Genomic DNA, 18,710 nt, shown 5'->3' on the forward strand with positions numbered 1-18,710 from the left:
ATCAGACATCTCCAAGTCCCCTCCAGCCACGTGATTCTTGAACTTTAGAAATGGCCTAAAATCTCCCGTGGAATGGAAAGGAAAGTCTGAAGCTGTTTAAGTTTAGGAAACATGGTGGTCAGGTCTTTAATATATAAAAATTGCCCTTCAGTCAAACTGTTAAGCTACTGAAAATGACTTATACATTACATAATCAGCATAGTCTTCTATAAACAAACCCAACTTGCCTAAAGTAGAAGGTTCAAATTAATTGTACACCTGAAACACAGGGCTGTAGTGCCTTTGAATGTCCAGGAATCTCCATCACATACCATACGTCATGTATTTTGAAAACCTGACCATTTGAGAATCTCAAAAGCATATTAAACTGGGGGGAGGAAGAAAGAAGAGAGAAGAATGCAACCCTTCACACCAACTACTGAGAGCGTAATTTAGAACGCCACAGAGATTTTTTTTTCTTGCTTAAAATAAAAAACCAAAACTCCACTATGAACCACACTTTAACTTTATTGAAAACACAGTAAAAAAAAAAATATTCCTACAAAACATACAGTGTAACGGTTCAAACAAAGGAAAAAACACATTACCACTGCTTTTCACAAAAAATTCAACCTGGCTAAGGCAGCAAGTATTTTCATTTAGTTATGTAACACAGCAAAGTATCCGCAACTGAGAATATTACAAAACATATTTCTGGATGCCGTAAAATAAACCAGGAAGGGTTTGGTGGGGAGAAGGTAGGTACACAGAAAATTGTTCTGATTAAGGTAACACTAAAAGCGTAATTTTTCAGCTATATTTTACCTTGGTCCAAGATACATCCATGTGAAAGAAACATCAGTTGCTCAAGACTGCAGAGGTTACAAAGCCAAGAGGGGACCGCAGAGTCCGTTCAACATCTCTCAGCCTCACACGCAGTTAAGATTGTGCGTAAATGTTTTAAATTTTTTTTTGTGTAAACAGAAATCTTTAGCCACGGCAGTAACACTGCAGAGAAAAACCTGAAAGTGCATGACAGAAGGTATCTGTTGCCATTGTTCCAGCGCCAGCAGCAGCAACACCCATAAGGAACGCTAGTTCAGAACTCTTTTCATGGTTGCATCACCCAGGTCCATGTGAAGCTGATCCTGTGTGACAAGATGGCCAGCAGCACTCTGAGAACATTCTCTGCCTCCTCAGTGGGAATTTTACAGACAAAGCTTCATGAAGACAAGGGCAAGGCGTGTTTTCTATTTAGGTAACGCAGCATTGGGTTCCTAACCCCACAAGAAAGGAAAGGAAATCCAGCCATATTTTTTGTGTACAAGTATGCGTTTCATACACTTAAAGATTTCAAATCCATAACTCAAATGTATCTTCATTTTCTATCCATTTGTATTAAAATAATAGAAGTCAGGCCAAATCAGACAAAAATACTTTGCAACCTACCTTTAAAAAAATGAAAAATGACTCAACTTTATTTTGTTATATGAAGCCAGGGAGAAGAAAGTTACCTGCACAGATTCTGTGAATCTAAATTTTGGCCCAGACTGGGAAAAAATATGGTTGGGGAAAAATAGAAGTCATGCACCAGTTACTTTTCTCCTTAAGCATTTAAACAGAACCCTCATATTCACAATATGGGTACCACCACCATGCCGCTTTTCTGAATGATCATGTCACATGGAGAGAGAAGGTCCAAAACACACTCATGCACATGAAATGCGTAAGGTACAGAAAACGCACGAAGAGTCTTACCTTGGCAAAGTCTGACTTTGATCAAAACACAAAAGAATTACACACTGCCAACACACTAGAACGACGTGTCTCAATCCCCAATCAAGTAAGGCAGCAAGGCACAGCAAGAGCTGCAGTCTTACTCTACAAATTACAAGGAAGGTAACTAAAGAGCGGTCCCACAGAACATCAGCTACTCCGCAGTAACTGACATCGGCACAGCCTCAAATCAGCTGTACGAGCACATTACTCTCGCTGAGAAGTGGGCCGCTTGCATCACACTACTGACAGTTAAAAGTACATATATATGCAATGACTACACCATTTCCATCTCACTCCTGATTCAAATTTACATGAGCTCTTGGTAATTCGTTAGAGGACCCACTATAATAACAGGATTAGTTTTAATGGAATCTAGTGGTAAAAACCAGATCAGGTACAAATGAATAAATACTAACGTTTTCATAACGGAAGAATATTTCTAACTAGGGAATGTTTCTGTATAGACTATGCGGGAAAAGAAATATATTAAAATCAAAGCAAGTGCCCTGATACTCCAATAGCTGGTATCTATGAAAGCACTGAATATATGAAGAATGCAAAATAAAGCACTGTTCATGAAAGGAGCTTCATCCAGTGATGCCGACTATAAAACTTAAGGTAATGGGGCAGGGGGCGGAAGCAATTGCCACACTTGAGGTTAATCCACAACAAACATTTAGAAGCAGTATCCTAAAGTGCTCACATAGGTACAAATGAACAGTCAGACACCTAAAGCCTTTAAGAATTGGAATTTCCTAATTTCTGTGTTTACGTGAGGCCTTCATACAGATATAGCTTTTAATTAGCTTGGAATTAGATATGTCAGGATTATCAACATTTACAGGATATTTCTGACACTATCCCTTTGACTGCTTGGAGTCACCTTCTATATTTGTTAAAACATGTAATGCTATGTATGTAAAAAAAAAATCTATGAGCAATAAATGAAACTGAAGAAGTTACTTCGAAAAATATGGTAATTAATACAGAACTAGCAAGCATCCTCAGGTTTTCCGTTGCCAAGACAGAGCCATCTTCAGAAGTTCACAGGCTTCTTTAAAGTCAAGGATAATGTTGCACTGTGAATCACAAAACAGATTTTAAGAATTCATGAAGTTCTTTTCAGTGTTAGTGAATTACTGGCATATCTAGAGGACATACAGTTAGCTTTCATATACTAACGATACACATGTTTCTTCCTTCTCTTTGAAAGAAGAATTTTAGGTGCTTCAGTTGTGAAACATTTCAAAAAACCTTCCCATTTAAGTTTCCTTCTGGTATGTATTCTCACAGATTGTACACCAGATCTATGTAGATTCTTCTTGTTCTGTTATTTCACCTTTTGTCTACACCACGAAGAGGACCTGTTCTTAACATCAATGCCACTGAGAAAGAGAGGGAATGACTTGAAAACATAAAAAAGGATGCTAGATGTCTTCAAGAATTAATGTTAGATTTAGAAAAAAGTTTCATCAGCCCCTGAATTTAATGAACTTAAGTATTTAAAATGTATTTTTAGTAATATGGAATTTTAAAGATCCACTAGAAAAAGCATGGGAAACAGACTGCCCGCACAGGTGAGCTCCATGTCATTTCCCCACCACCACCCCTGCCAATTATTGGGCCATGTTGGGATTCTGGAAGTCACATTTAGTGTTAATTCTCCGCCAGATGTGTTCTCCTTCCCAAGATTCTGACCAATACTGTCAGGCTTTAATTATTAAAATGAAACTTGTAGGAGATCCTCTCTGGATGTGGTCTAGGGGCACACAGTTCTATTCAGAACCATGCAGCATTCTTGAGACAGCAAGAAGCCATTCAAACACCAAATGGCCTACACAGAAACATACAACCAGAAAATCCTGAATGACTCCTTAGTCCCAACAAAACAGAGCTGAAAGTGAAAAGCTGCAGTACAAGAACATGCACAGCCATCACCTGGAAACCCTGAGAGTCTGCAATCCCAAAAGTAACCCAATTCAGCAACTAGAACTGTGTGTGGCAGAGAGACAAACCACGGGCTGATCTCCTCACACCTTGAACAGAAAAGGAGCATCACAACTTCTGAGACTGTCAGAGACTGCTCGCCTGAGGCAAGGGCACTGGGCAAGACAGAACAAGGTGGCAGAGGTTATTGCCGTCTGCAGACTTCCCCTGGACACAAGAGTGTTTTAGAATCCGTGTCAGCACCCACTGGGTGATGGCTGTTGGCTTAGATTGCTCTCCCTGAATGGGATGAATTCAAAAGCAGCGTTTTTGTAATGTTCAAATGCTGTTAATACAACTGAAATAACTTGCGAGTTTACCAATAGTAAATCCAATATTCAGGGGCTCAAGATCTCAGTTCCTGAAATACAGGGGTTGGGGGAGGGAAGTTAGTGTACACAACATTGTCTCAAGTCAGCACTAAAACAACAACAAATACTAACACTAGGGGGTAGAGGATCTTTTTTCCTTACAGCATTTAAAGGTTCACAGTTCACATGAACACTTTAACAAAACTAAGCACATTCCTCTTTAAAGAGGTTATTAACATGGCCTTAGTGTACTGTCCCACCTTAAATGACTTTACCTAGATTAAAAAAAATTGCTATTTTAAAAATCGGGGTATATGTAAAACAACAGGATTTAGCTGTCTTCCTGTATTTGGTATTTCAAAATTGTAGACGCTGCTTAAATCCACTAAGCATAAGGCTCAGCTGCTGTACGTACACCACCTGAGCCCATCACACTTCTGGAAGAGGAGGAAAAGAAAGGAAAATAACCTAGAGCATTCTTACAAAATTCAAGGAAAGTCACATGCATGAAGAAGCCAATTGCTTTTTGTTTCTACCTTATTCCTTTCAAATTTAGATTGTAAATTCTTTAGGAAAAGGGCCATCTTGTCTTTACTACGCAGCAGTGGGCTCACATGAGCACCTAAGTAGTATCAGCTGCTGCAAAGACATATGGGCAAGCAGGAGAGACCTGGTGGGGCAGACAAGGGCTGCAGTCCCCTTCACACTCATCACTCCTGGTGACATACTGGAAGAAGTGTCACCCTGCAGCAGCCACTCACGTGTTCATCCCGTCAAGCACATGGCTGCATGAGCTCCTGTCTGCACAGACTCGACTGCAGTGACAGCCGTGCCTCTACGGTACTCAAGGTTGTACTTTGGAACCAGGCAAGGAAAACAGCTTGTCAATTCCTTCAATTTCTATGACACTAAAACAGTCAACAGGGTAAAAGGTATGGGAGGAACAGGGCCAAAGATAAACATCACATTGCAGACAGTAAACAAAGCTTCCTATGAATGCAAAAACTGTTACTTGTACAGTAACCAGTACTATTGTTTTTTAGCTTAAAGCGGTATGTGTGCTTCACGCTTAGAAATCTCACAATGTTAAAGTTCTGCCACTGCATTTAATATTGTGCTACCAATACAGAATAAAGCCAAGAAATGGCTAACTTAAAACATCTATTTTTTGGTCTTGTGTGGTATCTAGTTGAAGATGGAAGCATTTGTGTGCTTTTTGCCTCATAAGAAGTGAGGCAGGTGTTAATGTTCCTAAGATCAGCTGTATATACCTTGAAGGTATAGACCACCTGACTCTACATGAGTCAAAATACTAGGAATGTATCGTCAATATCCATTAATGAATTACCAGTTGCTTGTATTTAAGTGACCATATGCTTCTGTGAAAAGTACATAGTGACCTGTATCTTACACATAGTATATTTTTATCATTGTATCTGTAAAGAAGTTTTGCATAAGCATGTCATTTTCAAGGCCAAAAGCGTATTTAATATGGACAGTGTCACAGTATGAACAGCTGATTTTAAAACAAAACACTGTCAGGAGTTGCACAGGGTAGTTCTGAATTTCTCGTCCACCTTGGAAACCACACAACATCTTAACCATCCTCCATATTTCAGTGTAAAATCTTCACTACCGTAGCCTTACCCATACATCCCTCTCTGACTGCAGAATCCAGCAGAAAGGGTGGGAACAGACGAGGCCGTAACATTTGGTTTGAAAGAGAATTTTAAAATCTTGCCTGAAACTGGTGTGCTTATCAGCAGGAACTGTCTCTGCTCAATTTAAGTAATGGCCCAACTCACTTTCAGGAACCACATACACATTATAATTCCATCTTCTTCTATGTTCTTGGGTCACTGATGCCAGGACAAACATGTCTCCAAAAACATGAAGAGCAAGATCTATGCTGGTCCACACTCCCTAGATTTATTCCTTAAATTCATTTCTTCAGTTTCACAGAGTGTATTTAAATAACTGTCTTAAAGTTGTAATAGAAATATTTTAATAAAGCTCACTAGCCTCATGCACAATTCACCAGCCCCATTCAGACAAGAGGACAATTTTGATCACACAGTCACTTGCATGGACAAGTGGCTACATTTCAGTTATTTTTAACTCTAATGCTAATACATAAGGCTACAACCTCTGAGAATACCTGAATGACGTCCCTAATAATAAATCTCCCAATATTTTAAATGTAAACACATTTTAAAACAACTTTTAATTACAGCTCCCTGTTCTTGGTTGCAGAACTTTGACTCAGATAAAGTTTTCTCACTAAAATGTCAGCATTAAACTCAAACAACAGAAAAGATGCTTGTAAATCTTCATGAAATCAAGCAATTTTACTTTGTCTTCCAAGACTCAGTACAACACATCAATAGTCAGTTTAATAAGCCTTGAATTTATACTAGTCACACCAAAAAGAAAGTAACTCTAGCATCATATTTACTACAGCAATATTTACATTATGCCCCAGTTCAAGTCAGAAAAGGCAGCTGCAAAAAAACTGAGAAATCCTCATGTATACTGGAGCTTGATTTTTGAAGCACTCTAGGGAGAAAAAAAAAAGCTCACATTCACACACACAGCAATAAGGTCTACAGGCCAGAGCTGTCATCTCAGGTGAACAGCCAAAGAGTTTCTGACACAAGGTTTATCTTATTTCAGAACCACACCAGAGAGCTAGTTGTCACCGCTTGATCACATATAAGACCTCAAACTACAGACAGACATAACTTCCCATTTCTGTAAAACAAGTAACAGGAACGTTATCTGACTCGCTACATAACGGGCACACGCTGAAGGTGTCCCCATTCCAATCTGTTTGAAGATGACTTGTGGCAGAGCAGGACAAAAGTGCAACCAGATTTTGAATACTTAGGGTTTGGTTGGTGGGTTTTTTCTTTACTATAAACTGCTTAAAGGATTCCTAAGGCTGCAGTAATGCTAAGAAAAAGGACATTACCACCCACCGATGCCATCGTGAATCTAAGGCCTCTGAGCAGTTAAACTGTAACAACAGAGAAATTCATACTACCAAGATAGAACATACAAGTTTTACTTACCAAGCCACCTATGTCATCTCTATAAGCTTAGAATTTAATTTACGATACCTACACATACAGAGCTATATACATGTTCATGTGTACATTAAAAACCAGGCTAGTGAAAGACACTGGATTATGCCACTGAACAGAAAGCTTGGTAACTATAGTATAAATTCAGAGAAATAATTTACTTCAAATTAAAGAAGATTGTAAAAAAACTGCAATTGCAGCCTCCTAGACCTGTGCTACTTGCATTGATTACAAGTACTGCTTATACACAGTAGTTCATAATGAATTTTACAGGGATGTACTTGGTAGGATAAGTGACCGCCATGGCACAATAGCTTACAGAACTGTAAGAGCTGTGACAGGGGGTCTACACAGCTTTTTACAAAGCATACTAGGCTCAGATTTAACTGAAGTTAATCTTCATCTTGTACTTCACTCTATTCGATAAGACATTGTCTGACTACCAGTAAAGCAACCTGGCATTCATAGCTTAGAGCAGAAAGCTGAAAACGCTGGCCTTCCAAGAAAGCTTCATGACATCAGACTACGAAAAGCCTACTGTATCCAGCATGAAAGGAACTGTGATCTCTACCAGTTACTTTCATTTTTGACACAGTGGAACTGTTTATCTACTCTCAAGGATACCTACTACAGGTAGTTTACGTTTCCAGTAAGGGTCATTCAGGGCTTCAAGTGTATCTTTTTTTCTTCTTTTTTTTTTTAACCAAGTTCCAAAGTTATTCTTTATAGCTGTGTCTATATAACACAGGAGGTACTGTGCATTCAAATGGTAGCAGGTTTATATCTAAAGATGTGAGACTGTCATCAAATAAAAAGGAATGCATTATTCTCTTCAGCTTCCAGTCTTCAAGGCACCTCCTGCATTAACTTACTGGGAAATATACAAGCAGACCAAAAGTTCACTGGAAAGAGAAGAATCTGATATACCTAACTTCCTCAGAGGCACACATCATCAAAAAAATGAGACAAGGTTGGACCCAAATTATCACAAATAAAATCAATATAAAAATGCTGATGAGATGACAGGAATGCCATGAGGTTGATGTTTTCAGCTCTGTTGATTGCAGGTGATTGTTAATCACAGTGTTTTCTGATGCCCATTTGCAGCCGGCTTTGTCTCCGAGTCTCTTGGATTGTTTGACAGATGAAGTTTATCTAATCCTGCAAAACATTACACAATAAGGAAAAACTGAGATTCTCCCATGTTTCATGCATACACGTATTCAAAAGAATACATACAAACCACATTTTACTTTGTTGTTATAGACTTCGCATTTTTTTTAAGATCAGAATTGACATTCCAGCTCAGGTAAGAATTACTTCTGGGAAATTCCCTCAGTTGTGTTTTAAGTGAGAAAAGTCCATTACAATGGAAAAACGTGGAAGCAACAGAAGCCTAACTTCACATTGCTTAAATTACAGACTTCGATGTCAAGAACCGAGAAAGACTTTCAATCCTTTATTCTGTCAACCTACAAAGACCAAAATAATTACCTAAAATATTTCTTTTAAACTATAGCATCTCTGAAAAGCATTCATTGCTGATCTTAAGATCATTGGTGATGACTACATCACCTCTCTAAACTGTTTATATGTCCAATAATATTTTCAGGCCTATGTTATTATTAATTTATCTCCATTTGCAGCCACTTGTTCTTATTGCATAGTTCTCTACTGTAAGTGCTAATTAAAATCTCCCATCCTGCCCCAGGCAAGTAGTTAAACTACTGTTTCGTGGGGGGAGGTGGGGAAAGATGGTAAATTTACCCGTAATTTAATCACAAGAGGCATGATGTCAGTCCTTCCTTGCTTGCTACAGTTTCTCTCTGAAGTCTCCTATCAAGTCAATTTAGCGTAGACTATACTGAACGTTTTACAGAAGTGCCATGATGTACCAAGTTAAATTTCTTGCATCACTGGAATTCCAAAATTGACTGCACTAATAAAACCCCCAAAATCTACTCCGTATTATTTGGGAGTCCCAATATGATATGAATTCTTTTGGTCATAGGCCTGCAGCAGGAATTTACTTTCCACTAATAAGCTATGATAGTCCACCAACCTCTAGACCTCAGCGTCACCGTTTTCAGCATGGGGGAGAAATAAGCACACAAATTTTGGTTCTCACAGTCTTTGAATTCCATGTGACAGTTTTTAACAGAAACTGCTTGTTACGCATAGCATTGAAAGCAAACCCAGATTGTGTCAAGAACCTGCACTCTTCAGGATTTATAACTCCCTGCTTGTGTCAAATGCAAACCTTTTACTAGTTACTTTGCTTCTCCATTTTGATCAAAATATTTACACAAAATCACACAGTATGTGATAGCAAGAGGCCAAACAAATCCCTAAAAAAATCCACTAGAATGATGCCATCCAGCGACCATTATCCTACTATGCCTGCATTTTGAAGTTTGTTAATCTGCTTTCAACATAAATAATTTTTTATTAAACACTACGTGTTTAATACAATAAAGCACCATGAATTATCAAGATAAATCTTTTACAAAATTCGCTTTAAGACAGAAACTTTAAAGTTTTACCAGACCTGTTGCTATAAGCCCATGCTGACCGATGTTAATTTCTTTCCTTCAGAGCTCTGCAACAGCCATTACATTACACAGAGTAATCCCTTTACAGTCAAAACAGTTGCACAAAAAAATAGGATTATGCAAGTCAACAGGAAGAGATGAATCAAGGTGTTCTCATAAAAATCACCTTAACTAAAAGCCAGGGGGTAATGTCAAATACATCATACTTGTATCATATATCTGTCTCAATCAACAATGGAACTTCTGAAAATATTTTCAGCATAAAAACCAATGAGCAGATTTAAACACCCCTGGCCCACTAATCTGTTCCCCTGGAGCTTCAAAACTCAACATCAAAAATCACAGAATGGCTTGTTTTAATCCTACACTATCAGTCATTTTGTATTTCCCTATTCAGTAAGTCTGATTTTAACTTAATTGCCACCAGTAGAGGTGCACTCTAGGAAGTGTTTGGATTTTGTTTGCCAGGGTCACAACTCTGGAAAGCAGTAATCAGTGAAAACTAACTTAAGTACCTTTTAGACACTACAAACTGAATCCGCAGTTATAAACACTGAAGTTTCACCATTGGTCCTCTCAATTTAAGCAAATACTACTCTAGGGTTCTAAAGAGGTAGGAGCTTCATTGATTAGTAAAGATAAGATGTAGTAACAACACAATTACTAAATATGTAAATTTTATCCTCTTAGTAGCAACTATGTTTCAAGACTTTCTTCCATGGCCAAGAAACACGAATGCATAATTTGATCAAAATTTTGATTATGTCAAGTACAGGTTTTACTCAGTTACTAAGATTCTGTATATTCTGTACAAAGATTTTCTGAACATGCAGTGCTCAAAAAAAAGCATCACAACAAAGCAGCTAAGGCTTCCACTAGCCTATTTTTTAGGGAATTAATAAGTTGCTTTAAGCAAAAAATAAAAAAGCCAAGGCGCACACAAGTTTTATTTTGGAATAATTGCTCAGTAGCAATGAGAATGCTTCTGTACTCTCTGAAGGCTGAAAATCTAACTGCAGATCTATAAGTACATGGACGTATCATTAAGATCAACATTGTACCTTAGCTGTCAACTCTTAAAAAATAACAAAGCTATGCATTCTCACCTTAACTGACAGAAACTTCCACCAAAAAACGTTTTATGTGAGTTGTAACAGAACTTTAACAGTAGCACATCAGGGTGTCAATGCTGGAGAAATGAAATGTTCAAGCACAAACTAAATTTTCAGTGCTATATTACCTAATGCCTTCAGGAGCTCTTCTCGCACAGCAGAAGTGAACTTTCTGACCAGACATAATGTTGTCATGATAGCAAAGAGCAAGTTGTAAGATAATACAATATAGAAGTTTCCCAGCCAGTTAAACCTTCCGAAGTCTCCAAGCAGATCAAATCTTGTGATTCCTGTTAAAATTGCATTTAAAATTTACATCAAAATCTTGATTACATTTAAGAAACAGAAAAATTTCATTCTGTTACTTTTTACATATGGAAGCAAAATTCTTTCAGACAACACACTATAAGGCACATGGTTAAACACACAGGACAATGTTCTCAAGACATTTTCCCCTTCCTTGACCGCTGTAAAACTGTAAGACACATTTATCAAAATGTTTTAAGTTTCCTAGTCAAATGCTTGAATAATATGAGTTGAAGTAAACTGTTTATTCTAGATAAGAATTCTGCTTTTATAATTTCAATAAATATAACTAGGAAAAAAAAAAAAATCAGTATTAGTAATGACAACTGCTTGAAATACCAGTTTCTACGAAATCCCTACCTATTCCAGAAAAGGATGAAATGCTTTCTTATTAAAACATACAGGTAGCAAAAAGCCTTTCCACGAGAGCCACAACATCTTACAGTAAACACTAAGCCTCTGTAAGTGTTTTTTCAGAGCCACTGCTTTTGAAACCAAAATTTAAAGACATCTTTCCAGCTGCAGTTTTTCCCCTAGATCTACCCACCACTAAAGCCACAAAGCATTTGCACAGAAGGAAAAGAGTTTGGCTGAAAGATAGTGCTGACAGGTCATCTTCACAGTGGACCTCATAACACTGACACTTGGGCTTTTTGCTAATCCAAGACTAGCCAATCACTAAAGCTAAGTGAGCAAAATTTTTCCGAAACGTGGAAGCGTCTACATGCTATAGGGTTCATCCCAGAAGGCAGAACCATAGGTTGTTCCTTTGCTGGGTCTACATCAAGGACTGCACTGAATAAAGGGCAGAATATGAGGATAATACCCAACTAACAGTTGTCTAAGATAAAATAACTTATTTTAGTAAAAACTTTCCTGGAGTTCTAAAAGAATGACAGATTAGAGACATCCACCACCCACATATCTAATGAGAATTCTACGAAACATGTAAAAAATTCTCCTATTTCCATTTTTAGAACTTGAAAAAGGTCAGTACATGTATTAGATAACTTTTGCTTTTTTACCTTTCCCATAACGATAAAGTCTAGTCTTTTCTGTATAGCCTAGAAACTCGCTTTTTTAATAAAGTGAAAAGACTATGGATCTGCTTAACATATTTATTTCTTTTCATCTATTCAGTGCCACAGGGCAGTATCATGTAGTGCAACACATGTTGATATTTTTGCAAAGCACCACATGACTCACTGTACTCTAATACACTCTATTAATCCTGTTTGTACAGCTGTGACTGTGCATTTGTTAGCTGTGTGTTAATTGTTCCATCTTTTTTCTTCTTTTATTTATCTCTATGGCAAACTCTTCAGGAATTTCATTTGTTTTTAAGTGAGTTTTACCATTAATCTGTTTCCTATGAGACAACAATGCACCCAGCATGTACACTTACTGCCACAGAATCCATTTATTATCTTAATCTCATAGATCATTAAGAATGATTTTTTTTTTTTTTTTTTTTACACAAGTGACAAATGCAGTAACTTAATGGACACAATACTAACGTTAAAATTCTATTCTAAAACACTAATTTTTCAACACAACATCTTGCTCTAAGCACTAGAACTCTTTTACTACTTAGATTGTTATCGTACTGGCTATATTTTAGAACTGCACCACTTTAAAAACTTGAACTCTTTTGCATTTTTGTAAAGTTTTACTAGAGATTTTTAAAACATGAGCTCTAGAGTGTGTATTTTAAGATTCAACCCTCTAAAATGCATTACAGGGTTTTTAGTGTTTGCTATAGAAATGATGTAGTAAATCTAATAAAACTCATCATCTGTAGATACACACAGCATGAAGATATACAGTATAGTTTACCAGAAAATATCAACTATTCCTGATTTGACAGTATTCTTGCTGACAAGAAAATCAGCTACAGAACTATGGGGTACACGTTACTGGTTTGTGGGCCTGAGCTTAAACTCCTAAGCTTATACTTAAGACTTGTACAGCCTAAGGTGACAATTTTTGTTTTGTTCCATTTAATGTTCCCAATGAAATTCACATTAGCTGCAAGTATTCTGCACTACTTAAACATGTAATAGCCTTGCAATCTAACTTCAAGATTCAAGTTGAAGATTACCTAATTAAACAAAGTGAAGATACAAAACATCTTGTCTTTCCAACTGGTTAATCAGTTCTACTGCACTGGATTCCAAAATGTTTTATTTGAAAACTGAAGTAACAAAGAATGCAAGCAGATTCTATCAGGCAAGATGAAAGCAGCCTGGTATCATTGCTGATAAAAAACTTAATAAATGAAGACTCATTAACTGTTTTTAAAGAGACATTGGCACTCAACATTATCAAAAATTTTATACCTGAAATCCCCAAAAGTTTTTTTTTTTTTTCACAGAAACTGAGCACTGTCATTTCACAGTGAACACGAAACTATTTTATACTGCCCTGAACAAGCAGTCTGCATATCTGTTCTTCTCACCATCTCTCATTTTAAGTTTAAAATCTGACCCACCTTTTAAGAACATATTCTCTAGAAAATGCTTAGCATCTTTTTTAGAACATTCTGCAGTTCATGTATGTAGAATGTATGTTCAACAGCTTGTGTTAGTGTAGAAAAGAAGGCCACACATACATGCTCTTTCTATTGAAAGTGATGGCAAATTAAATACATACTATGAAAGGCACAGCTACAGACTGTTCTTTTTTCTTGATTTTTTTTTTTAACCTCAATTAAACATCCTTTACTACAATGTTTTATACTTCCATTTCACTTACCCAGTGTCCTTGACATCACTGGCAAAGCAGAGCTCAGCACCAATATTGAGACACAGTTTCCAATGATCTGTTTGAAAATGACAAACAGCATTTAAATTATAAATGGGATGGCTGAAGGAAAAAACGGTGGTCAGGATGAAAAAGAATTCCTGAAGGTTACATTCTTCAGACTGAACCTATAAGCAATTTACAATAACATATCGTTAGTCTTGCTTACTTCTGTCATAATTCTCCATATGGTGCTACACAAGATGAAGATGATCCAAGAGACGAGTTTAAAAAAAAATCAAATATGTAATCATTTGCTTTTAATCAAAGTGTTACGTATGCTTAGATTCAAAATAATTCAAAACTACCATGTTGCAAAGCATCAACTGTTGACAACTCCTGCAAACTTTTTATAAAAAGAACCATTCCATGGGCTCAGACTAGATGAATGATACAAAGCTTAAGTTGATGTATGTAACTGCTTGCAGGATTAGCATTATTTAAAAAATTACAACAAAGAGCTTCCTTTCAATTGAATGCCTGTTAACTACTTTAAATAGTATGGAAAATTCACAGCTGTTAGATTTTACTCCAGTTTTTGCGAAGCCTTTACAAAGAGTAATTGAAACCTTCTCTCAGAAGTGTTCACTTTCTTCAGCTCTAATTCTATCAGGATCCAAAAGGAAAAAAAAAGAAAACTTCTTGAAACCATGTAGACATTTCTGCATTTGCTATTTATTTCTACACTATTCCTGGTGTACTGTAAACAATCAACAGAAAACATGAAGAACATTCCAACTCCCTACTACCTATCTACTATAAACACTCTATGTGTTTACCTACTTTCTCACTTCCAACAATATATGGTAAAAATGTCTTCATCCATTAAAAAACAAACAACGAAACACATTGAAAAAATAATTAAATTCAACATCTGTTCCTTGGTTACTGATCACCTTCCCCTGTCAGCTGTGGGAATATTTTGCCAAAAACCTAAGCATGTTCCTTTGCATTAGGTAACAGCATTTGTTATTCTGAAGCCAGTGCTAAACTGTAGAAAGTCAAATTAGCCTCAGACTGCAAAATGCTGCTGAATAGACCTCCTCAGTCTTAGTTTAATTATTCAAATTTGAATTACTTTGTCTGTATTACTTCTAGCAACCAAGTTCTTCAGATTTCAAACAAGCTCCCTGAAGTACAGTTACCACAATCAAAGTTACTCATTAGCAATACGTTTCCTTTGAAAAAAGTTCTTTCACTAGCTTTTCTATAGCTAGTTAACAAGCTCTGCTATTCCCAGCTTTTTAAAAGTGAATGGATGCCATCCAAACTAAACAGAGCACATCCTTTTTCCCACTCATTCAGCATTTTGCAAATCTTCCAGTTTGTGTTTACGCAGCTTACAAACAAATACTGATCACTGCAAATGAGCCATTCAGGGCAATTACTAAGCAAAAGACTCAGTTTGTCTTGGGTGGCAAGGAAGAGAGGAGGGGGCCATCACCATCACAGACTTTACCTTACCTTTGTCATAGTTGTGTCATCCTTCCTGGGAGTGAAATTTTCAAAAAAACGAAGACTGTAGAAGCCGACGACAGAGGATACCATAAGATAGCTGTGAGAATCAAGGAAAAAGGAACCTCCAAGGAATTCAAGTTTCACTCAAGTTCTCAGCAGTCTACTAAAAGTCTTAAGAACCAGAGAAAAAAAAACAAAAACACTTCCAGTGCTTGAGAAGGACTGACCTAACTCTTTCTTCCTTCCAGGCAAGTGTCTTAGTAAATTATCAGTGTCCCAGAAAACTAGACAGAATACTTGTTAACAGACAGAATTCTTAAAGAAAGGATACAAAATCAAAATTATTTCAAGTGCTGCTCCCACAAAACCAAAGGTGGATAGGGAGGCATTTCCTATTCCAGGCCCCTACAAGGAGAAAAATACTTTGCATAATTTAATAAGATACATGCAACTGTTCATAAAAGCTAACTTCTACCAGGACCAAAAACACCTAACGTCTTACATGAAATACAGCCTTTTCTCAATTCAGTATTTAAGGGGCATTCTGACATTCTAACCTGCCAGTCTCCCATCCTATGCAATTGCATCAGCTACCTTTCAAACTTGAGTGAAATGTATTACTAAGACAGAAGGTATAATGAGTCCCATTTTATGCACACTGCACCTACCCTCCATCCTGCATTTTATACATACTCCATTACTTTGGAAACTAAAATAAGATGTTTCAAAAGGCGACACTTCTAGTTGTTCACAATACCACAGGCAGAGTGGCCATTGCCACTAAACACCTTTTAGAGCTCTGCAAGCTCATATGCTCTACACAGGGGAAAACATTGCCAAGTTAATAAAAAAAAACCCTCACCGTTAAAGACACTACTACTCAACATGCTGTCCTTTACTTTCTTGAAGTATTTTTTATTATAAAAGAGGAAAAAATGTCATATTTTTTAAGAGGAACACAAACCAAGACAGACTTTGCATACTGGTTTTTAACATAGTTTCTTAAATTGAACATTTGTAGTCTGTATAAAAGCAGGAGACATGAGTAAAATGCAAACTCCAGATTACTGATTTACTTTACTGTATCTTTATAAAGATTCTGGACTAGTTTTATTAAGAACTCACTATAACTTGACATGTAATAAATGTTTATGTGTGCACAGGACCGAAACCTAGAAGCAAAGTCAAGGCTGAGGCTCATTAGTTTCAATGTTATTAATGCAGAAGTTCTCACTTGCATTTTCGTAAGGGCTCCAAAGCTTTACTGAAGTTATAAAAATCATAAGAGAAGTTTACTTTACCCCTGATCCCTTTGGCATTGCAGTCTCATCAACCAACAGGTAAAGAATGTTGAGAGCAACTAAGAGGACTGAGATGGACTATAAAGAAGTAGAAACAGTCTTGTTACTTAAAAGTATTCCACGTTTTTAAAATTTATACATTTATCCTCACCAGATTTCATAATGTTAAGTTTTTTCAAAATGGTCAAGGAAAGAATATTAAGTTTGTTGCTTAAACACACATCACTCAAATTTTAAAACTATTCCCCCAAATGACCGAAGAATTCTTCATGCTTTTTGTTGGGGAAAGAAAAAAAAAAAGAGCAAAAATTCTTACCGTCTCCATCAGTAGCAATATCATAACAGCTGGATAGACTAAATTCCTTTCCCAAGCAGAAGCTTTTTTCCGCCGTTCTGTTCAGAAGAGAAAAACAGAAGCTTAACACCACAGATCACCTTAGAATAAAACAAAGTAAAAATCATTCAGGTATCCATAAGCTCTTGTTTTAACTATGGGTAACAAAAGTAATCTCATCTTGAACCGATACCAACCAGTTCATAAAAATATCCACTCTGAAGAGCTGTACAAAGCAATGCCAAAAACATGAAGCCTCTTTAGAGAAAGGCTGGGGAGACATACAGAAGTAGATTTTTCTTTCTTATTTACAGGCATGTTTCACCATAACATTTTTTTCCTCCTAGCATACAGCAGTTTTGCAAAGTTTAAAACATACTGAATTTAAAAATATGCTGCTTACATGTATATTTTACTACAACCTAAAGGGACAGAAGGGGATTTCAATTATTTAAACAGTATTTTCCTCTTATAACATAAGGCAAGAAAGACAAGACTAACTCACTGGACATCGCTAGTATGCCTGAAGAGAAAACCCAACAACTTTTTCTTACCACAGTCTTAGTTTTGCACATAACACACTGATAAATGAAAAATCCTGCAAGCCTTTGCGTAAGTAAGGAGATTCCTGTTGAGTGGCTGCCATTACCAAAAGTATCACTTTTCAGTTTTAAAAGACACAAACCTGCTAAGAATTATTTTACTGTTCTTAAACACAATTTGATGTCTATAGAAATAATTCAAAAACAGAAAGAAAAGTAATGTCTTAGATTATCCCAAACAATCATAAGTATATCATTATGTATGAAAAGACCATGCTATTGAGCTTTACGCAAGGAAGTCAAGTGTTACACTTTCTCTAAAATTGTCTTAAAAATAAGATCCAAATCAGACTCCCTACTTAAATTTGTTTGTTAGAGCGGCACAATGATTCCATGTGATGTATTTGTAGAAACTATGAAAATTTGAAAGGACTGCAAATGCACAAATTTGGTTAAGAACAAACTGGAGTCAAGTGACTGCTACAAGCTAAACACAGCATCTTAGTTCTTTTATTAAACTGCAACACACATGAAACAGTAGAAAAACAATTTATTACCTAGATTTGTTTTCTTGCTTTTCACTTTTTCAAGCTCCCGTTCCAACTCTACTGTCTGGTATTCCACCATGGAAGATATACCTTTTAAAACAGAAGATAGTATTTTCTTTTGGATGAGACTGACTATAGTACTGTAAAACACACTATGTCAATTCAGATTTAGGAAGCATCACATTATCACTTGTGGCTTTAAACTGCATGTGTTTCTTTGAGGCTCTTCAATTACTTTTCAGAAAACAGAGTTAGTCAAGAACCCTCTAATTCTGTCTAACCAGAAGAGTTAAACACATTAGAGGTTTCACAGTGCAACCTTCTGTGATGCCTGCCTATTCTGTTGACAAGCTGCTGCAATAATTAAGAGAACAGCTACTGCTGAACTGTCACACAGGTCCAAAAATCAGTTATGGTGTGGCAGACTGACACAGGATGTCTCAAAAGCTTCAGTCTTTTATCTCTATATGATTTGTATATAAAGATGTAAAGAGTCTCTGGATGCCCTTCAAAGGCATTATTATTCAGCCACTTAAAGACAAAGCAGACCCTTGCCTCCAAACTAAGTAAGCTGGTGGCTGGACCTCCAGTTGACCCTCCCTCCCTTTCCCCAGTCC

General features: G+C 36.7%; 1 protein-coding gene across 1 annotated transcript in view; it reads right to left on the bottom strand.

Moving 5' to 3' along the window:
* Nucleotides 1-7,737: 7,737 nt before the first annotated feature.
* LMBR1 (limb development membrane protein 1) overlaps nucleotides 7,738-18,710 on the bottom strand; it is a 71,233-nt gene continuing 60,260 nt past the window's right edge. The window contains exons 10-17 of the mRNA XM_059819119.1: nucleotides 18,103-18,183; nucleotides 16,986-17,062; nucleotides 16,670-16,747; nucleotides 15,700-15,773; nucleotides 15,375-15,465; nucleotides 13,863-13,929; nucleotides 10,931-11,092; nucleotides 7,738-8,299 (exon numbers count right to left, since the gene is read on the bottom strand). Of these exons, the coding sequence (XP_059675102.1) occupies nucleotides 8,217-8,299; nucleotides 10,931-11,092; nucleotides 13,863-13,929; nucleotides 15,375-15,465; nucleotides 15,700-15,773; nucleotides 16,670-16,747; nucleotides 16,986-17,062; nucleotides 18,103-18,183 (713 nt within the window). The 3' untranslated portion in view covers nucleotides 7,738-8,216. The remainder of the gene's footprint in view (nucleotides 8,300-10,930; nucleotides 11,093-13,862; nucleotides 13,930-15,374; nucleotides 15,466-15,699; nucleotides 15,774-16,669; nucleotides 16,748-16,985; nucleotides 17,063-18,102; nucleotides 18,184-18,710) is intronic.

This window comes from Gavia stellata, chromosome 6 (genome assembly GCF_030936135.1).
Source record: "Gavia stellata isolate bGavSte3 chromosome 6, bGavSte3.hap2, whole genome shotgun sequence".
NCBI lineage: Eukaryota > Metazoa > Chordata > Aves > Gaviiformes > Gaviidae > Gavia > Gavia stellata.